Source organism: Leucoraja erinacea, chromosome 18, assembly GCF_028641065.1.
Source record: "Leucoraja erinacea ecotype New England chromosome 18, Leri_hhj_1, whole genome shotgun sequence".
Taxonomy (NCBI): domain Eukaryota; kingdom Metazoa; phylum Chordata; class Chondrichthyes; order Rajiformes; family Rajidae; genus Leucoraja; species Leucoraja erinaceus.
Window position 1 is genome coordinate 20245501 of NC_073394.1, and position 22666 is coordinate 20268166.

At 44.2% G+C, this 22666-nt stretch overlaps 1 protein-coding gene across 4 annotated transcripts in view; it reads right to left on the reverse strand.

The window, feature by feature from the left end:
* The window catches only part of abcc8 (ATP-binding cassette, sub-family C (CFTR/MRP), member 8), a 93291-nt gene that overhangs the window by 24208 nt on the left and 46417 nt on the right, over positions 1-22666 (reverse strand). For 3 of the 4 annotated variants that reach the window (XM_055649501.1, XM_055649498.1, XM_055649499.1), the window contains 10 exons: positions 19347-19385; positions 15599-15697; positions 11385-11469; positions 10267-10347; positions 6905-7042; positions 5690-5815; positions 4931-5036; positions 3038-3288; positions 1752-1918; positions 887-956 (listed from right to left, as the gene is read on the reverse strand). In XM_055649501.1, the coding sequence (XP_055505476.1) occupies positions 887-956; positions 1752-1918; positions 3038-3288; positions 4931-5036; positions 5690-5815; positions 6905-7042; positions 10267-10347; positions 11385-11469; positions 15599-15697; positions 19347-19385 (1162 nt within the window). The remainder of the gene's footprint in view (positions 1-886; positions 957-1751; positions 1919-3037; positions 3289-4930; positions 5037-5689; positions 5816-6904; positions 7043-10266; positions 10348-11384; positions 11470-15598; positions 15698-19346; positions 19386-22666) is intronic. The other variant, XM_055649500.1, reaches the window with a different exon arrangement.

Genomic DNA, 22666 nt, shown 5'->3' on the forward strand with positions numbered 1-22666 from the left:
TTTAGAGAAGAGCATGGAAACAGGCAATTTACAGAGGGGCAATTAGCTTAGTTTCATTTCGTTAAATTTAGTTTAGTTTGGTTTATTGTCACAGGTACTGAGGTACAGTGAAAAGCTTTTTGTGGCATGCTAAACAGTCAGTGGAAAGACTATACATGATTACAATCAAGCCGTCCTTAATGTACAGATACTGGATAAAGGGAATAACGTTTAGTGCAATATAAAGTCCAGTAAAGTCTGATCTACAAACCTGTCTTTGGGATGTGGGAGGTAACCGAAGCACCCAGAGCACATGGAGGGAAATCCACGCGATCATAGGGAAAACATGCAAACACCACACTGACAGCACCCGAGGTCAGTGATTTGACTTCTGGGTTGCTCAATATATTTCTGCGGTGGTAACAAAGTTTTACGCTGTGCCCGCCGTTAATCTTGTGAAAGTGTATATCTTGAATTGCTTTGTGATACCTAACGGAAGAATATAGAGTGGAGTGGATAGATATTGGGTCAATGAATATTACAGCATATGTGTAGCACAGTGGTGCAGCGGTACAGTTGTTGCCTCACATTGCCAGACATCCGGGTTCAATCCTGACTATTAGTGCTGTCTGTACAGAGTTTGTACGTTCTATCTGTTGCCGCATGGGAATTCTCCGGGTGTTCCAGTTTCCTTCCACACTCCAAAGACGTACAGGTTTGCAAGTTAATTGGCTTCTGTAAAATTGTAAATTGTCCCTAGTGTGTAGAGGATAGTGGTAGTGCACGAGGGTGAACACTGGTCCGAGCGGACTCCATGGGCCGAAGGGCCTGTTTCCGCACTATCTAATAAAATGATTAAAATTTAAAAACTTTTGCAATATGACCTGAAATCTTCCAAACGTCTTACCTGATCGATTATATTGGTGTCTGAAGAGAAGCGATTCAGAATGTTCCCAAGAGGAGTGGTCTCAAAGAATCTAAAGGAATCAAAGAAAAATGTGTACAATAAGCACTGGTAAATGCTATTTGAATTTCTGGAGCCACAAGAGACTGCAGGTACTGGAATCTGGAGCAAAAAAAACTATTTGCTGGAGGTACTCAACAGGTCAGGCAGCATCCGTGGAGGGGGAAGCAATAGTAAATGTTATAGGTTGAAACAAAGAGCGCTCTAAACATCACGACTAAGAGCGCTCTAAATTTCAGGTGGTGTACTTTAAAAGCAGAGGGTTAATGTTAACTTAAGCAGCCTAGTGTGAAACTGAAGTTTACAGGGAGTACAATTTTAGAGATACAGCATGGAAACAGGCCCTCCAGGCCACTGAGTCAATGCTGACCACTGATTACCCCGTTCACACTAGTTCTATGCTATCCTACTTTCCTCCTACTTACATACTAGGGGGAATTTATAGAAGCCAATTAACCTATAAACCAACGTTTGGGATGTGGGAGGAAACCGGGGCACCTGGAGGAAACCCACGCGGTCACAAGGAGAACATGCAAACTCCACACATAAACAGCACCCGTGGTCAGGTTCGGTCAGGTCTGTGTCTCTGGCGCTGTGAGGCAGCGGCTCTACCAGCTGCGCCACTGTGATGTCCCTCAGTGCATTGCACAGTCATAGAGATTGGAGCCCAGTAACCTAATATATATATATAAGCTGATATACAAGTTAGACTTACAAGACGATCGTGCAAATTTCTTGCTAGATGACTTAAATTAAAATGGACTTTTAATTCGAGAGCAGAGAAACATTTAAGAATGTCATTCAGTACCTCATTGGTGCCAAGATGACTTTGTTGAGCAAACTCTTGTGCAGTTCCTTGGTCACTTTGAGGCCTGTCCATTCCACAGCAATAGAGGTGATCAGACAGAGGACAATTCCTAGGCAGCAGAGGATGCTGAAGACTATTATGTATGAAGAATGATTGAAGTAACAATCCTACAAAGCAAATAGAAGATAAATCAATGAGCAAGCATGTGTTGAACATGAGAAGATTATTCCTTTGGCTTTTTTTTTTATCTCCTTCTCTCTTCCTTGTCGTTCCACATCCAGATTCAGGGACAGTTTCTTCCCAGCTGTTATCAGGCAACTGAACCATCCTATCACCATCTAGAGAGTGGTCCTGACTTCCCATCTACCTCATTGGAGACTCTCGGATTATCTTTAATCGGACTTTACTGGACTTGACCTTGCACTAAACGTTATTGCCTTTATCCTGCATCTGTTGGGTGGCTTGATTGAAATCACGTATGGTCTTTCCGCTGACTGGATAACACATATCAAAAGACTTTTAACTGTACCGCGGTATATGTGACAAAACTGACTAAACTAAAGTGCCCCACCTGGATGCGCGCACATTTCTCCCCTCCCCCTCCCCATTCCTTCCTCTGGATTCACATTTCACACATCACCTGTCCTTTCCTCTGCAGCTTAGTTTGTCTTTTCATCTCTGGCATATGTCTACCCATCTGACTATCACAAAACACCCCTCCCCTCACCTGTATCCACCTATCACTCACCTATCGTGCTTCTCCTTCCTTCCAGTTTTGTTTCCCTCCCTCCAATCAGTCTGAAGAAGGGTCCATAGCTAAACGTCACCTATCCAAGTGTTGGAGGGAACTGCAGATGCAGGTTTACACTGAAGATAGACACAAAATGCTGGCGGTACCTCTGTGGGACAGGCAGCATCTCTGGAGAAAAGGGATAGGTGACGTTTGGGGCCAAGACCCTTTTTCAGACTGCAGACCGTCTGAAGAAGGGTCCCAACCCGAAACGTCGCCTATTCAGATTCTCCAAAGATGTTGTCCTGACTCGCTGAGTTACTCCAGCGCTTTGAGTTCTCGGCATGATTCCAGCATCTGCAGTTCCTTGTATATTCAGTCGCTTCAAATAATGGTGGCTTTTTCATTCTGACTCATCTTGATGCTATGTTTACAAAAATTATCATAAATATCGTAACCGCTGAGTTACTCCAGCACTTTGTGCCTTTTTTTGTGTGCCAAAAACAGCCAGAAATAGTAACGGGCCGACTCAAATGTGTGGCACTGAGGTCTTCACCTGGGTGGAAGAACAATTTCCTTTCTCCACTTCGTTCTTGACGTAGATCGCGTCGGAGGTCCACTTTGCCAGCCAGTAGTCGATGGCCACCATTACCGTGTGCTTGAAGAGCTGAGAGAGGATGAGCAAAGGCAGCAGAAGGCATCCGGCCGAGCTCAGATACTTGCCGCAGGCACCCCATGGCATCTTTGCCCTTTCGCGCAGCACCAAGGAAAGGTTGTCTCCATCATCACCCTCGGCCATATCCTCTGCTGCAAAGATACAAAGGAAGCCACAATTAATGTAGTATAACATCCTTCATCCATTTTCACTGCCATGTTAAGTTTAGTTTACTTTAGAAATACAGCTCAGAAACAGGCCCTTCGGCCCACCATTTAGGGTTTAGGTTTATTATTGTCAGGTGCACAGTCCAAAGGACAATAACTAATAGGAGCGGAATTAGGCCATTTGGCCCAACAAGTGATCCATCTCTCCCTCCTAAACCCATTATCCTGCCTTCTCCCCATAACCCCTGACACCCGTACTAATCAAGAATCTATCTATCTCTGCGGTGAACCAGCGTTCCCCACATACCAGCACTATCCTACACACACTAGGGACAATTGACAATTTTACAGAAACCAATTAACCTACAAACCTGTACTTATTTGGAGTGTGGGAGGAAACCGGAGCTCCCGGTGAAAACCCACGCAGGTCACAGGGAGAAGGTACAAACTTCGTACACACAGCACCCGTAGTCAAGATTGAACCCGGGTCTCTGGCGGTGTAAGGCAGTAATTCTACCGCTATGTCACCGTTTGTAATCTAACAGTTGGCATCCCTTCTCTCTCCCACATCGTATGGTTTAGGATTTACGTTTATTTTTGTCACGTGTATCGTGCTGCAGTGAAAAGCTTTCTTTTGCATGCTATCCATTCAGATCAGATTATACGTGCAGGAAGGAACTGCAAATGCAGGTTTATACTGAAGATAGATACAAAATGCAGGAGTAACTCATTGGGTTAGGAGGCATCTCTGGTGAAAAGGAATAGGTGACGTTAAGGGTCGGAACCCTTCTGTTTCAAGGAGGGTTCCAACCCGAAACGTCGCCTGTTCCTTTTGTCCAGAGATGTTGCCCGACCCGCTGAGATCAGATAATAGAATACTTAAACACAATTAAGTCTAACGCAAGTAGGTTAATTGGCTTGGTAAATATAAAAATTGTCCCTAGTGGGTGTAGAATCGTGTTAATGTGCAGAGTTTGCTGGACGGCGCGGATCCGTTGGGCCGAAGGGCCTGTTTCCGCGTTATATCTCTAAACTAAATTAAAACTAAACTACAATAGGTAGAGGAAAGGGGGAGATACAGAATGTAGACTATTGTAGAGGACCAGTTCCACAGACAAAGCCCAATGTCCACAAAGGGGTAGAGGTGAATCGGATGGTACCCTAAGCTTACGGAAGGACCAGAAGCCTGATAACAGAGGGGAAGTAGCTGCTCCTGAGTCTGGTGGTGTGTACCCTTCTGCATCTCACCCCTAGGGTGCAGGAGAGTTTCCGTATCTCTCTAAGACAATAATTTCTAGTCTTTGCCCAATATACAACTCCACATTCAGGTGCGGTTTCGTCCCAGCTGTATACAGGCAACTGAAGCATTCAATCATCAACTAGAGACCTCCCATCTGCCTCATTGGAGAACTTTGGACCATCTTTAATCGGACTTTACTGGATGACTTTATCTTACACTATTATACAATATACCTTTTATCCTGTAACTGTACACTGTGGATAGCTTGATTGTAAAAATCTATAGTCTTCCTGCTGACTGGATAGCACGCAACAAAAAAGCTTTTTATTGCATGTGTCACATTACACGTGACAATAAACCAAACAAACTAACTAACTAGCCTAATACCTTCATCTTCTGCCTCTTGCAGTGTTTTCAGGAGGGCCTCCCGCGAGTACATTGCTCTCCGTAAGTTCTTCCTCTCCAATGCGGTTTTGCTTCCAGCTACAATTTCCTGTGGAGCAAAGCAACAATTTTTTTCAGTGTGAGTGTCCGGAATTTCAAGTAACAGCCAAGAACGATATTCAAACTGAATGCGAGTTGAAAGTTATACAGGTACTGGGAACATATTATGTTGGGGAAAAAAATTGATCTAGACGCACATGATATCACCACTGTACGAGCAAGGGAAACAAGGAAGAATTATGCTTATAATAAAGGACTAATTTCTTTTTTTTCCTTAGTATTATATGAGATCAGGAGCAGCACAGTGGCGCAGCGGTAGAGTTGCAGCCTTACAGCGACTGAGATCTGGGTTCTATTTTGACTGAGAGTTCTGTCTGTACGGAGTTTGCACGTTCTCCCAGTGACCGCGTGGGTTTGCTCCAGGTGCTCTGGTTTCCTCCCTCATCTCAAAGACGTGCAGGTTTGCAGTTTAATTGGCTTCTGTAACATTGTAAATTGTCCAGAGTGTGTAGGATAGTGTTAGTGTGTGGGGTGATCACTGGTCGACGATGTCTCGGTGGGCTGAAGGACCCGTTTCCACGCTGTAACTCTAATGTCTAAATTAAAAGTCAAAATCAAAACCAACACCAGCAACAAAATATGATGAGAAAGGTGTATATAATGCAGGAGACTGTTGAAATCTTTAGTCTGAGAAGGAAGAACCTTTTCTAGTTCTTGATCCTGTCTGTTCATTAGTGTTTTCCAAAGTTCAAAGAGATCTGGATCAGAATTCTGGATATCCTTCAATGTGCCTTCTCTCTGTATAGTGCCATCCTTCATGGCTATAATCTGTGGAGACAAAACGCACAGAAACTAAGACACAATATAGAAATAATGCAAATCATAAACATTAAATATTATTTAAATGCTGAATAATGTTACACAAAATGACATGATCAGCCAAGTTTAGTCTAGTTTAATCTAGTTTAAAGATACAGCATGGAAACAGACCCTTCGGCCCACTGCATCCATGCCGACCAACAATCACCCATACACTAATTCTATTATACACATTAGCATCTATTTACAGAAGCCAATTAACCTACAAACCTGCACGTCTTTGGAATGTGGGAAGAAACCGGAGCACCCAGAGGAAATAGATATGATCAGTTCAAAATCAAGTTCAATAGATAGAGCAAAGGGGAATATACAGAGCTCAGAATATAGGTCTCAGCAGTTAGAATTTAAACATTAGAGATACAGTATAGAAACAGGCCCTTCGGCCCACCAAGTCCGTGCCGACCACTGATCACCCTGTACACTCGCACTATCCTCCACACCAGGGACAATTTACAATTTTACGAAAGCCAATTAACCTACAAGTCTGTACATCTTTGGAGTGTGGGAGGAAACTGGAGCACCCGGAGGAAATCCACGTGGTCATAGGGAGAACGTAGAAACTCCGTACAGACAGCAACCATAGTCAAGATCGAACCCGTGTCTCTGGCGCTGTAAGGCAGCAACTCTACCGCTGTGCCACTGTGCCGCCCTGATTTGTAACGCATCATTTCCATATATCAAGTTCAATGTCCGTAGAGGGACAGAGGTGAATCGGACAGTACCCATAGCTATGTAAGAAGGAACTGCTGATACTGGTTTGTACTGAAGGTAGACACAAAATGCTGGAGTAACTCAGCGAAGCATGCAGCACCTCTGGAGAAAAGGAATAGATGATGTTTTAGGTAGGGTCTGAAGAAGTGTTCTGACCCAAAACATCACCTACTACTTTTCTCTAGAGATGCTGCCTAGCCAGCTGAGTGACTCCAGCATTTTGTGTCCATCTTCAGTACCCTAGCTTATGGATCAATCACACTGGACATGGATTTACTCATCAAAATGTTGGAAACACCATTGCAAAGGTATTGGAGAATAACTCACCCAATCTGCGTGGGGCAGGTATTGCAGTTTATGAGTGACCAGGACCACTGTTCGCTTCTCCTCCTGCAGCATCTTGAGGATTCCATCCTGCATGAGATGGTCACCCAGGTGGATGTCCAGTGCCGAGAACGGATCGTCCTGACAAACCAAAGTGGTGTTAATGTCCAGTTTAGTGCCTTTGTTAATGACGCTGAATACACTAAACGACCCTTGCATAATGAGAATCTGGTTGAATTCATAACTTTCACCAAAGACGCCTGGGTTCAATCTACTGACGGCAAGATGCAGCATAAAAACAGACCCTTCAGCCCACCACAACCATGCTGCCCATGAATCACCTATTCACACTAGTTCTATGTTATCCCACGATCTTATCCACTCCCTACACTCTAGGCGCAATTTTGCCGATTCCAATTAACCTACAAACCCGCACATCTTTGGGATAGATAGATATTTATTTATTTATCTCTCTATTTATTTATTTACATTTATTTATCCGGGGTGGAAAAGACAGTTTCCCCCCAGATTGGCCGATGGGAGAATGATGATGTGAGCGTAACCCAAAATTCTTTGTGTGAACATAGGGGAATAAAGTCTATGTCCAAACCACACACCAAGCTTTGGGGAGCGCTCGGACCTATCTTTTAATGTATGGAAGAGGTGGCTAACTCCACCCATTTGTGGACCCAAGTATATTGGAGTTTCATAAGGAACTGCAGATACTGGATTCTTGAGTCAAAGTGGCTGGAGGAACTCAACAGGTCAGGCAGCGTCTGTGGAGGGAATGGACAGACGTGCTGGGTCAGGACCCTCCTTCAACCATGGAGAAGCCTCAACACTGACGGTACGGTGAAGGAAGGTTTACAGTCTGCAGTGAGCTAAATTTGTTTCTGAGCTGTTCAGATTTATCCTTTAAGGTCACTTGTAGTCTTAGCTTGTGACCTTCACTGGCCTTTCTCTAACCTTCCTATATTGATTGCAGCCCAGATACGTGTTGGTGTAGTGTTTATGCGCAAGACTAGCATTAGACTAGGATCGTGACGTTTAAAAGCCTTTTCGACAGACACATGGATATGCAGGGAATGGAGGGATGTGAATCACATGTTTGGCAGAGGAGATCACTTTAACTTGGCATCATGTTCAGCATGGACATTACTTCCGGATTTCTGTCTGCTTCTTTTCCTGCTGTGCGGAGTGTGATCAAGTGGAAATTGTTATGTTTAGTCGTAGAGTAAAAATATGATGAGGTTTCTTTGGGATATGCATTTAGCAGTTGCACACCATGACTGATCGTTCACCCACAGCTTGACGGAATGGGATTGTTTGGGATATCTTTTCCATTCTGCTTCCTCTTCCACCGACAATCAGCTGCTCGCACCACAGTACCTCAGATGATTGTCATGCATTGTGCAGAGGTGGCACGGAATGAAGCAGAATGCTATTGTGATTGAGCAAAGCACAAAGTGTTGGAGCCACTCAGCAGGTCGGGCAACATCTGTGGAGGGAAATTTTGGGTCAGGAGCCTTCTTCGGACTGTGTAGGAAGGAACTGCAGATACTGGTTTGCACTGAAGATAGACGCAAAATGCTGCAGTAACTCAGCGGGTCAGGCAGCATCCCTGGAGGAAAGGAATAGGTGACTTTTTGGGTCGGGACTCTACTTCAGACTCAGACATTGTAGAAGAGGGGAGAAAGCTGGAAAAGAGGTGGAGACGGGACAAAGCCTGACAAGTGATCCAACCCGAAATGCTGTCTGTTCATTCCCTCCACACGTGCTGCCTGCCTGAGTTCCTCCAGCACTTTGTACTCTGCCCAAGATTCCAGCATCTGCAGTTCCTTACGTTGCCATTATGCTTGATAGTGACTATGATAGATATTGTTGCATCCAAAATTAAACAAGGTTTTCAAGTGCAATACTTATTTTCATGGTTAAAAATTATTCCAACTAAGCATTTTAATGTTTTTTTAACATTCGTAGGTTGAACTTTAATTAAGTATTCCGATTCAATGTACTTATTAGGAATTGTAAACAAAAAATTAATTAATTGCGTAAAAAGTTAATAGTAAACAGGTTTAAGTTTAGGTTCATTATTGTCACGTGTGCTGAGGTACAGTGCTTTATTGTGCATGCTATCCAATCAGATCAGATAATACGATACACAAATACCATCAAGTCAAACTTAAGCACGATAGATTGGAGACACAAGGAACTGCAGAAGATACAACATGTTGAAGTAACTTAGCAGACCAGGCAGCATCTTGGGAGACCCTTCTTCAGTGATTGTAGGTTGGAAGAGAGGTGGGGCAGGAAAAGCGTGTAGATAAATGGCCAACACAGGTGTGGAGAGTTATTCGATAAGTAGATGGTTGGAGAAAGGTCAGAGATGAAAAGACAGAAGGTGAAACAAAAGGATTGAAGCGTTTCAGATTGTGAAGCTCGAGGAAGGAATGCAGGTAGGAGCAGAGGGGGAGGGGAGGGGAGAAATAGGTGTGAGTCGGGGAACGGGGGGAGGGAGGGGGAGAATATATGGGGGAAGAAGGACGGGGGCAGGGTTTTGTAATTATCTAAGACCAGAGAATTTAATGTACATGCTGTTGGGTTGTAAGCTACCCCCAAGCGGATATGAGATGCTGTTCCTCCAAATTGCATGTGGCCTCACTCTGGCAGTAGAGGAGGCCCAGGACAGAAAGATCAGTTTGGGAATGGGAAGAGGATTTAAAATGGTTAGAAACCGGGAGATCCAGCAGACCTAGGTGGACCGAGCACAAGGAACTCCCGATGCTGGTTTACCAAAAAAGACACGAAGTACTGGAGTAACTCAGCGGGTAACTCCTGCACTTTGTGTCTTTTGTAGTACAAAAGCATCTGGTTTGGGAATTGCTCTGCCCAGGACAAGAAGGCTCTGCAGAGAGTAGTGCGTTCTGCCGAACGCACTATGGGAACTTCACTCGCCCCCCTGCAGGAACTATACATCAGGAGGTGCAACTCCAGAGCCAATAAAATCATGGGAGAACCCTTCCACCCCTGCAATGGACTGTTCCAGCTGCTACGATCAGGCAAACGCCTCCGTTGCCATGCTGTGAGAATGGAGAGGTTGAGAAGGAGTTTCTTTCCAGAGGCCATTCGGACTGTAAACTCCTATCTCACCAGGGACTAACTTTACTGAACGTTTTTCCTTCCGCCCACAATATTTAATATGTAAAAGAATATGTGTGTGTTTATGATTGTGTTTATAGTTTGTTTGGTTGTTTGTTTGTTTGTCTTTTGCACAAAGTCCGCGAGCATTGCCACTTTCATTTCACTGCACCTCATATGTGTATATGACAAATAAACTTGACTTGACTTGACTTAACTGTACCCACCAGAAATACCACATTGGTCTGCTGGTACAGGGATCTTGCCACACTTATACGTTGACGTTGTCCACCACTTAGGATAATTCCCTGCGGAAGATGGTTGGAATTAGCAGCAGAAAATCAATCCAGGCATTTATTTACAGCAAATAAAACAAACCATAAAATAGTTAGGTTCATTCCCACGACATTCATTGATACGTAATTATAATGAAACTCTCACGTACTAGTAATCAACAAAATGGTCATTAGCTTGTTGCTCTGGGGGATTTTGGGCCTTAATAAAGCTGCTTAGACACAGCTGTTGAACAGGGACATAGGAGCATTAGTAGAGTTGCTGCGTTACAGAGCCAAAGACCCGGGTTTGATCCTTACTAAGAGTTCTGACTGTATGGAGTTTGTACGTTCTCCCTGTGACCGCGTGGGTTTTCTCCAAGTGCTCCGCTTTCCTCCAACGCTCCAAAGACGTTCAGTTTTATGTTCATTGGCATCCGTAAAAGTAGTAAATTGGCCCCAGTGTGTAGGACGGTGCTAGGTAGACGGGGTGATCGTTGGTCGGTGCGGACAAGATGGGCCGAAGGGTCTGTTTCTGTGCCAGGTGTACATTTAGTTACTCAGCCATGGGGAGAAAGGAACGAAGGACATTTGGACTAAAACCGCATATTAGGCTTCAATCCCAACCAAACACAAATGTGGTCAAGATTCCAGCATCTGCCGTTGTGGTTGATACAGGCAGTGATAGATATTGTTGCATCCAAAAACACCCTCCTACCCGGCGGGACTGGCGACCCACCCGAAGGCTTGTCGGACGGTGTAACCAGGAGGGAGCTGGGCCAACGGACGCGAGGAACAAGGGTCGGTAGGAGGGTGAATGGGGGTAATGCCTCCAGCTTCAAGGTCGGCTGCAGGAGGCGCCCCTGGGCGAGGAGAGGAGACGGTCGTCGGACTTTGAACTTTGAATAATGGCACCAAAATGGCGGCAACTGCATGTGTGATATATCCAAAAAGAATTTCACTGTGCATTTGCATATGTGACAAATAAACCTCCATTGAACCTTTGCTGTTTAATGGAACAAAGAGAATAGAAAGTCTAATAGAAATCAAAGATGTACATTGGAATTACTGACCCTCTCACCGATTTGCGTCTGATCTCCCTGAGGAAGTATGTCAATATCTGGTTGGAGTGAACAAGCATCAATCACCGCTCTATATCTGTCGAGAGATGGCAAAGAGGGAACGACGTTAATATATCCAATAAACTGACTCGGTGGGGGGGGGGGGGGAACAGACATTATAGAGCTGGAAAGATTGCCGTGATTTACTGAAGCCAATACAGTCAAGTAAACAATACAATCAAGCAAACACTAACTAATGCACTGCATTCTTGATAGCAACAATATATACTCCAATACTGCATTTAATTAACCTAAATGAAAATAAATGGCTTAGAGTTTAAAACTGTGCAAGTGATATTATTCTGCCAAGACAGTAATTGACTTCCACAATGTTAGACCGAGACAGATTGCAAAGAATTAACTGCTAAAGAGGTTCCACTTCACACCTTCAAAATAGCTATTTTATTACATTCACTCTACACGTTGAGTCCATTTGAAGCAGTTTCGTCTATGAACTTCCGTTGACCTAATCAATCTAAAGTAACTCAATTAGGGTTTAGTTTTTTTTAGTTTCGTATAGAGATAGCACGGAAACAGGTCCTTCGGCCCACCAAGACGGCGCCGACCAGTGATCGCTGTACACTAGCACTATCTTGCTATTGAGGGAGTGCAACGTAGGTTTACAAGGTTAATTCCCAGGATGGCGGGACTCATATGCTGAGAGAATGGAGCGACTGCGCTTGTATACTTTGGAGTTTAGAAGGATGAGAGGGTATTTTATTGAAACATATAAGATTATTAAGGCTCCTCCTCCTTTTTCCTTTCTTCTCCCCGCCCTGCCCACCCACCATCAGTCTGAAGAAGGGTTTCGGCCCGAAACGTTACCTATTTCCTTCACTCCATAGATGCTGCTGCACCCGCTGAGTTTCTCCAGCATTTTTGTGTACCTAAGATTATTAAGGATTTGGACACACTAGAGGCAGGAAACATGTTCCTGATGTTGGGGGAGTCCAGAGCCAGGGGCCACAGTTTAAGCATAAGGGGTAAGCCATTTAGAACGGAGACGAGGAGACACTTTTTCACAGTTGTGAGTCTGTGGAATTCTCTGTCTCAGAGGGCGGTGGAGGCTGGTTCTCTGGATACTTTCAAGAGAGAGCCTGATAGTGCTCTTAAAGGTAGCGGGGATACAGGGAGAAGGCAGGAAAGGGGTACTGATTGGGGATGATCAGCCATGATCACATTGAATGGCGGTGCTGACTCGAAGGGCTGAATGGCCTACTCCTGCACCTATTGTCTATTGTTTTATCCTACACACTAGGGACAATTTATATATTTTTAAAGAAGCCAAATTAACTTACAAACCTGTACACCTTTGGAGTGTGGGAGGAAACCGGAGCACTGGGGGAAAACCTCACGTGGTCACGGGTAAAATGTACAAACTCCGTACAGACATCACCTGTAGTCCGGATTGAACCGTGCACAGTTAAATATTACACGAGCTACAATACAGACAAATGTAAAGTCCCCATGAATTTCAAATAACTCTGTGGTGACTTTAAAATGTAGCCTTTCTTAAACGCTGGAAAAGACACAGATCGTAGAAGAGATAGATCATCGAATAGCATCGGAATAGGCTCTTCAGCCCACATTGGCAGATAGAATCCTGCCTGGATTAGAGGGTATTATTTAACAGGAAAGGTTGGACAGAGTTGGATTGTTGTCTCTGGAAGGTCAGAGGCTGATGGAAGATTATAAAGTTAGGAAAGCAAGATGGGGGGGGGGCACAGAACCTTTTTCCCAGGGTCAAAATGTCAAAGGCTGTTATGCATAATTTTAAGGTGAGATAGGTAAACTTTACAGGAGATGTCTGAGGCACGTTTTTTACACTGAGAGGGGTGGGTTCCTGGAATGGTGGTGGAGGCAGATGCGATATTGGCATTTTAAGAGACTTCTATGGATATGCAGGGAAAGGAAGAAAATGAATCATATACAGGCAGATGAGATTAGTTGAACTTGGCATCATGTTCGGCACAGACATTTTGGGCCGTTGGGCCTGCTCCTGTGCTGCTCTATATTCTCTGCATTTGGTCAAACAGCAGCAAGAATAGTATATGTGGTACTCTGGAGGAAGTACTAACACTCCTGAAATTACTAGGTAGATGATTTTCAGAGATCACTTTTTCAATCCTTGCAATCTGCCTCAAACTCAATGATAGACCATCACAGATGAAATAGTACTGTCACCTTGCAATCAATTAGAGCCCAGATGCTGAACTAGTTCAAGATGCATTTGAGGAACATTATTCTCTGGAGCTTGACCCAATTATAGCTTCACACAGCATTAAAACTACGGCCCAACTCGATCATGCCGACCAAGATGTCCTATCTACGCTAGTCCCATTTTCCTGCAGTTAGCCTATATCGCTCTAAACCTTTCTTATCCATGTACCTTAATGCATTTTAAGTGCTGTTGTAGTACCAGCCACAACTACCTCCTCGGTCAGCTTGTTCCGTACACCCACCACCCTTCCGTGTTGCCCCTCAACTTCCTATAAATCTTGCCCATCTCACCTTAACCCCTCTGGTTCTTCGATTCCCCTACCCTGGGTAAAAGACTTTGTGCATTCATCCTATCAATTCACTCATGATCTTACACACCTCCTACATTGAGGGGTAATCACTTTGAGGGGTAATCACTGAGATAATCAGTGAGGGGTGACTATGGGAATAAAGTCCTAGCCTGCCTAATCTTTCCCTATAGCTCAGGTCCTCAAATCTTGGCAACATTCTCATAAATCTTTGTAGAAACAATGAACTGCAGATACTAGTTTACACAACAGGGCACAAAGTGCTGGGGTAACTCAGCGGGTCAGGCAGCATCTCTGGAGAACATGGATAGGTGACGTTTCTGGTCGGAAGAAGGGTCCCGACCTGAAACGTCATCTATCCATGTCCTCCAGATACGCTGTCTGACCCGCTGAGTTACCCCAGCAGTTTGTGTCCTTGCACGTAAATCTTCTCTGCCAAGGAAGATTGTGGGTGGCTTTAACACAGATTGGTCATTGTGGGCAGTTAATATGCAGGCAGGGATTTCTATGCCTCGTGTTTGGCAGCCAGACAAGTTTTGAATCATCTCATATTTAGGGCAGTCTTCAATTCGCGATATCTGCTATTCTTCCTCCCCAACCTACTGTGTATACCGGGAGGGGAAAAAAACCGCTGTCAACGCACTCTAAAATCCTACTAACGACAGCAAAGATGAAAACAACACATGTCATGCACTGTAAAACATTGCCACCTCAGTGAGATAATTGGTTATGGAACCAATAAACATTGAAGATACTAATGGCCATACAGTATGCTTCTGTTTAATGTGATTGTGAAACCTCCATAAAAATGTTATTCCTGTACCATTTGTGAAGCATAATGCACCTTAATGACACTATCTGTCAATAGAGCATTTAATCCTTTAGTAGCATTAGCTCATTTCTGTCTCTCTTGGAAGGAAGTTAGAGGTTAAACTGAAGTGGGCATAATAAAAATGGACTAAGCTTGTGGACATCCCAGAGATGTTTGCGTCACTAACTAGTGGGAGGTTGAGTGGTGCAGCTGGTGGAGCTGCTGCCTCACAGCACCAGAGACCCGGGTTCGATCCTGGCCTTGAGTGCTGTCTGTGCGTAGAGTTTGCACATTCCCCTTGTGACCACATGGGTTTCCCTCGGGTGCTCCTGTTTCCTCCCATATCCCAAAGTCGTGCAGGTTTGTAGGTTAATTGGAGGAAACTGGAGGCGAGGAAAGGCCAAAACAAATCAGGGCCAGCAACAGATGACCTCAGAAAGGGTAGAGTCCATAATGGCCCATTGTTGGTTGGGGAAGGTGCGATAACAAGAGGGATACAAGGATGCGAACAGTGGAACCTGTAGCTCAACTTGGGTGGGAGAGAGAGGGAGAGAGGGGAGAGGAGGTAATGCAGGAGTTACTTGAACTTAGAGAAGTCAACCTTTATACTGCAGGGTTGTAAGATGCCCTGGCAAAATATGAGGTGATGTTCCTCCAATTTGCGTGTGACCTCACTCTGACAGTGAAGGAGGTCAGGACAGAAAGGTCATGGGAAGGGGAAGTTGAAATGTTTGGCAACCAGGGGATTGCGTTGTCCAAGGAGGACTGAGCCTTGTGTGAATTCAGACTATTTGTTACTGTCACACATTTTACACAATGTTTCTTACCTTTGTTTGTTGAAGGGATTCCCAAATGTGATATTTTCTTCCACTGTTGTATTTAATAACCATGGCTTCTGAGCAGCGTAGGCCACAGACCCTCTTCTCCTGCAATGTGTATGAAATACATGCAAGATTTTTTATTTTCTGCTCAAGAAAAAGGCGTCATCTATTCAGATAGTAAACTTGCTGCCAAGACCTCTCTCTGCAGAATCCTGTTTGATAATATTATAATACTGGACAAGAACACTTCAAAAATGATTAAGGACATTTTTACCTGTGGATACCAACCAACGAGAGTCATTCAGAGTGATACAGTGTGGAAACAGACGGTTCAGCCCAACAAACCCACACCGACCAACATGACCCATCTACACTAGTCCCACCTACTTGTGTGTGGCCCATATCCCTCTAAATCTAGCCTATCCATGTACCTGTCCAAATGTTTATTGAACGTTGCAACAGTATCTGCCTCAACTATCTCCTCTGATGGCTCATTCCATATACCTACAACCCTTTGGTAAAAAAGTTTCCCCTCAGGATCCTATAAAATCTTGTCCCTCTCACCTTAAACCTATGTCCTCTGGTTTTTGATCCCCTTATGCTAGGTAAAAGACTCTGTGCATTCTCCCTATCAATTCCTCTCATAATAGGGTTGGCATTATGAGAATCAAGAAGGAATTTGAGTCATAAAGTCATAGAGTAGAGAAATTAGCCCTGGGCCCAACTTGCCGACGACAACCAACATGTCCCATCTACACCTGCCTGCATAGGGCCCATATCCCTCTAAACCTGTCCTCTCCATGTACTGGTCCTAATGTTTCTTGGGGATATTTTCAATCTCTTTTAGATCTTGTATGTCTCCTTAGAATTGTCAATATTTGCAAGCAAAATGACAATTCATCAGAACTAGATATAGTATCTATTAATTATGTAAATATTTTATCCCAAACTACTTTCAATGTAAGATAATATTAAATTCATGCAGTTATGAAAGTAATTTAATTACCAGTACATTTTAGATATGTGTAAAATATGTCTGTATCAATCTTGTTGAGTGGAAAGATTGTTGAGGTTGAAAGATTCACGTTCCCAGTGTAAATATCACCAACAATTCATTCTGGTCCAACCACAAGGATGTAATGGCGAAGAAAGCTCACCAATGTCTCAACCCTCTCAAAAGGAACTATGAAATAAAGCTGTCCTCCAATGACTTTTACCAATTTCTCCAGATGCCTCATAGAATGTGTCATATCCAGACACATCACAGCTTGATTTGACATCTGCTCTGCCCAAGAGCACAAGAAATTGCAGAATTGTGAACACAGCCCAGTCCATCACGTAAACCAGCCCCTGCTCCATCACATCCATCAACATGTTAAACTGCCTCAGGAAAGCAGCCAACATAATCAAGGACCACTTACGCCACGGTCATTCTCTCATCTCTCCTCTTGCATCAAGGAAGGGACCTTTGTTTCAGGTCGGGACCTTTCTGCCTTTTCGGGACACAGACTGCAGAAGGGCCCCGAACCAAAACGTCCTCAGTCCATCCCCTCCACAGATGCTGCCTGACCCTCTGAGTTCCTACATCACTTTGCCTTTTGCTTCAGGGTAGAATGAGGTTATTGAGCAAATTGGTTCAAAAGAAGTTTCATTAGTTTGTAGAAGTAGTTCTAAATAAAGAAATATTCGTGCACCTGCACAACACAAACTTAAAAAAAACAATTTACAGTTATAGTTTAGTATCAGACCATTCACAGCAACGTAACATAGTTAGACACAAAGTGCTGGAGTCACTCCGCGGGTCAGGCAGCATCACTAGAGAACATGGATAGGTGATGTTTCAGATTGGGACCCTTCTACAGACTCCGAGTCAGAAGGAGGGTCCCGATCCGAAACATCATCCATCCTTATTCTCGAGAGATGCTGCCTGACCCACTGAGTTACTCAGTACTTTGTGTCCATCTTTGGTATAAACTAAGATCTGCATTTCCTTATTTCTTCAATCCAGTACAGTTCACAGATAACTTAAAATGAAAGGGACATATTACATGCGATGGACCATATTAGGTGAAGTTCTGGCTCCTAAACATGACTCATAGGTTTGTAAGTAGATAGCAACAGAACACGACGTGAAACACAGATCAGATTGCCAACTCTGGATGAACGAGAGAAAACGGGCAATTATAGACCAGCTAGCCTAACCGGTGGTGGGGAAAATGCTGGAGTCAATTATTAAAAAGGAATAACGGCGCCTTTGGATAGCAGTAAAAGGATCGGTCCAAATCAGCATGGATTTATGAAGGGGAAATCCTGCTTGACTAATCTTCTGGAATTTTTTGAGGATGTGACAAGTAAAATGGATGAAAGAGAGCCAGTGGATGTAGTGTATCTGGATTTTCAGAAAGCATTTGATAAGGTCCCACCCAGGAGATTAATGTGCAAAATTAGGGCACATGGTATTGGGGGTAGGGCATTGACATGGATAGAGAATTGGATGGCAGACAGGAAACAAAGAGTAGGAATAAACGGGTCCCTGTCAGAATGGCAGGCAGCGGCGAGTGGAGTGCGACAAGGCTCGGTGCTGGGGCCGCAACTATTTACAATATATATTAATGATTTAGATGATGGAATAAAGGAACACTAGCAAATTTGCACATGACACAAAGCTGGGTGGCAATGTGAACTGCGAAGAGGATGTTAGGAGGTTGCAGGGTGACTTGGACAGGTTGAGTGAGTGGGCAGATGCATGGCAGATGCAGTATAATGTAGATTAATGTGAGGTTATCCAATTTAGTGGCACGAACAAGGAGGCAGATTATTATCTCAATGGTGTCAGATTAGGAAAAAGGGAAGTGCAACGAGATCTGGGTGTCCTTGTACACCAGTCACTGAAGGTAAACATGCAGGCAAGGCAGGCGATTAAGAAAGCTAATGGCATGTTGGCCTTCATAACGAGAGGATTTGAGTATAGGAGTAAAGTGATGGTTCTGCAGTTGTACAGGGCCCTGGTGAGACCACATCTGGAGTATTGTGTGCAGTTTTGGTCACATAATTTGAGGAAGGACATCCTTGCTATTGAGGCAGTGCACCGTAGGTTCACAAGGTTAATCCCTGGGATGGTGGGACTGTCATATGAGGAAAGATTGGAAAGAGCCTGGGTCTCTGGCACTGGGAGGCAGAAACTCGACCAGTTGTGTCACTGTTCCAATAAGAAAACACACAGGTCCTGTATCACTTGCTGGGCGATATTCCCTTTTCATCCTCTCACCAATATTATAAAAACATATAAAGTCCACAGCTCAATTCAGAATTGGCAACCGTGACCCCAGGAGACACACTCAAAACAGTTTGCTAGTACAGGTCCACCACCGATTTTCCGATAACCTAGTTCCAGAGCCTCGCCGTATTATCCATTTTGCTGGACCAACAGAGGTCAGGGCCTCGGTGGGCTGAGATGCCAGCCCACAAATCCGCGGTAACGGATCCGGAGTCCAGAGCCCCAGCCACAGGCGACATATTTAACCCGCCGATCGGCCGCAGAACTACCAATGAGGTTGAGATTGGCCACCTCATCCAGCCTAGACGCCATGTTTTAGGGGAATTTCTGGGGAGAAGGGATTTCAAGTGCGCTCTTGTAATTTTGTCCTGATTAAAGGAGAAGCAGGACCACCAGTTGCCAGAAAATCGGTGGTAAATCGGTGTTACTGTCAAAGGCACCATCTTTCCAGTGATAGGGGAAGCAATGACGATATACCTCACTTCAACATCAATAGATGTGTCCTCCTCGGCACTGCTGCAATAGGGGATAAATTATTATATTTGTTTAACACAGTGTAGCATCAATTAATTCAGTCATAGTCATATAGCATGGAAACAGGCCCTTTGCCCAACTTGCCCATACCCACCAAGATGCCTCATCTACACTGCCCGCATCCCTCTAAATCTGACCTAAAACATCACCTATCCATGTTCTCCACATATGCAGCCTGGCCCACTGAGTTACTCCTGCGCTGTGTGTTGTCTTTTAAATGGTGTTATTCTCTGAAACCATGAGAACCAGATACAGATTAAAAATGCAGAATCTGCAACTTCCAACAGAACGAGAACAACTTTTGTGCAAATAAGAGACGCAAGGGATTGCAGATGCTGGAATCCCGAGCAAAGCTCAAAGTGCTGAAGGAACTCAGCGGGTCAGGCAACATCTGGGGAAGGAATGGACAGAGGAGATTTTGGGCCGGGACACTTCTTCACACTGATCGTAGTGGGGGGGGGGTTAGGACGTGGCGAAAGCTGAAAGAGAGAAATGCGGGAAGGAGAAAACCTAGCAAGTGATAGATGGATACAGGTGAGGGGGGGGGGGTGGCTTGATTGGCAGATGTGTGGACAAAGGCTGCAGATGAAAAGGAGACAAATAAGGAGAGGGGGTGAAATATTAAGCTGGAGGAAGGGATATGGGTAGGTACATGGAATGGGGGGTGGGGAGAGGGGCAGGATGGTGGGAGAATTGGGTTCACAGGAGGGTGGGGGATAAGGGAGAGAGGGAGGGGGAGTGTTACTTAAGATTGGAGAATTCCATGTTTAAATAAAGAGTTTTCTCTATCCTGGGTCTGATCTGTTTACAGAATCAGACTTGTGAACTAACTATTTAAGCAACTTATCCAAATTAGCTCATTGCTTCTTGTCCCATGCTCGGTTTTGGAAATAAAAAAATGAAAGATCCCAACGAGGACATTAATCCATGTTTTTATTTTGAATTTCTATGGCTTCTATGGTTGTTTGATTTCAATCACTGTGGTTTGGCCTGCTGTCTCTACATTTTACAACAGCCTTGCGCGAACCGTGAGAATGTTCTAGAATACTTTAATGGGTTGCTTTGGCAGCAGATTTTTTGATGTCCTACTTATGAAATCTTCAAAGGATCTGCATTAAATGTACATTGCGACTTTCATCAGCTTTCTCTCATACTTGGACTTTCCTTTTGATGAGGGTTGGAGAAGAGAAGTAAAATGACGTGAATTGAATTGGCTTGGGCCCATTGAGTTTAGGAGCAGAAAATGGACGAAGGATTTTAAGATTAAAATGTCAAAAGTCTCACAGGCAAAATGCTTTGATATTGAATGAAATCAATTCCTTTAACTTCCAACTTCATAGGTCCCCGTAATATTTCCTCAGGATGGAAATATCAAAGACCAGAGGCAAAGCTTTAAAGGAGATGTGCGGGCCCCGTTTCTTTTACATTGAGAGTAGTGGGGGCTTGAAACCTACTGCCAGGGGTGCTGGTGGAGGCAGATATGGCAGTGGTCATTAAGAGGCTTGTAGATAGGCACAAGTATATGCAGGGAAGGGAGCGATAGAGTCCTGGAGTCTTACAGCATGGAAACAGGCTCATCAGCCCAACTTGCCCATACCAGCCAACATGTCCCATCTAAGCTAGTCCCACCTGCCTGCTTTTGGCCCCGTCCCGCTAACCCTGTCCTATCCATGTACCTGTCTAATTGTGTCTTAAGTGTCGCAATAATCCCAGGCTCAACTACCTCCTCGGGCAGCTCGTTCCATACACCCACCACCCATTGTGTGAAAAAGTCACTCCTCAGATTCCGGAACACGGGGTCACAGTTTAAGGATAAGGGGAAAGTCTTTTATGACCGAGATGAGAAAAACATTTTTCACACAGAGAGTGGTGAATCTGTGGAATTCTTTGCCAGTTCATTGGCTATATTTAAGATGGAGTTAGATGTGGCCCTTGTGGCAAAAGGGATCAGAGGGTATGGAGAGAAGGCAGGTACAGGATACTGAGTTGGATGATCAGCCATGATCATATTGAATGGCGGTGCAGGCTCAAAGGGCCGAATGGCCTACTCCTGCATCTATTTTCTATGTTTCTATATTTCTATTCCTATTAAATCTTTCTCCCTTCACCTTAAACCTAAGTCCTCTGGTTCTTGATTTCCCTACTTTGGGCAAGAGACTCTGTGCGCCTACAAGATCTAGTTCTCTCATATGGAGAATGTATATGCAGAGGAGATTAGTTTAACTTGGCATCATGATCGATGCAGATATTGTGGGCCGAAGGGCCTGTTCCTGTGCTGTACTGTTTGATGTTCTATGTGTCATTATAATCCTACTCCTCAGATTTATAAAATAATCCAATCAAACGTCCTCCTCTGAAATAATAAAATTTAGTGACGTGCATTGAATGATTGCGTTTTTCATTATGGAACCACGTTTTCTTTTATGGTGACACATTTTACAGAAAGGAATATGGTTAGTAGCTGGCAAAGTAGAATTCCACTACTTTATCATTGATGTTCATTAGTTAGTTGCCTTGCTGACCTTCAACTAACTGCAGAAGATCCAGATGAAAATATATATCCAGATATTTTATTAGCGAACATTTACGATAAGTTTTGTAAAAAAAACATCAAGATGAGTCAGAATGAAAAAGCCACCAGTATTTGAAGGAACTGAAGTCACAAAGAACTGCAGATGCTGGAATCATGCCTGGAACACAAAGTGCTGGAGTACTCAGCGGATCTGGCAGCATCTCTGGAGACATCTCTGAAGAAGAGTTCCAACCCGAAACGTCACCTCTCCAGAGATGCTGGCTGACCCGCTGAGGTACTCCAGCACTTTGCATCTTTCCTTGACAAGCCAGGATCTACAGTTCCTTGCTTCTGCAAAAAAGACTCAAGTGCCGAGCTGATCTTTGTACACTGGATCAGTTGTGCGATAGAGCTCAATTGGAAATGTTCATAGTGCTGTTCTAGTCTCCCCAACATGTTCACAAGTCTCTAAGTGCTGGTGTAACTCAGCAGGTGAAGCAACATATCAGGCCCCCATTGCCTCATCATTACCATGCACCTTTCTTTAAACCAAACATTCCTCCTCTCTTCCAGCTTTCGTTCCCCCATCCCCCTCACAATCAGACTGAAGAAGGGTCCCAGTCCGAAGCGTTGCCTATCCATGTTCTCCAGAGATGCTGCCTGACCCGCTGAGTTACTCCAGCACTTTGTGTTTTATGGAGAGACTGGGATGGGTGGTTTAGATGCACTTATGGGGCATCCACAAGAATAC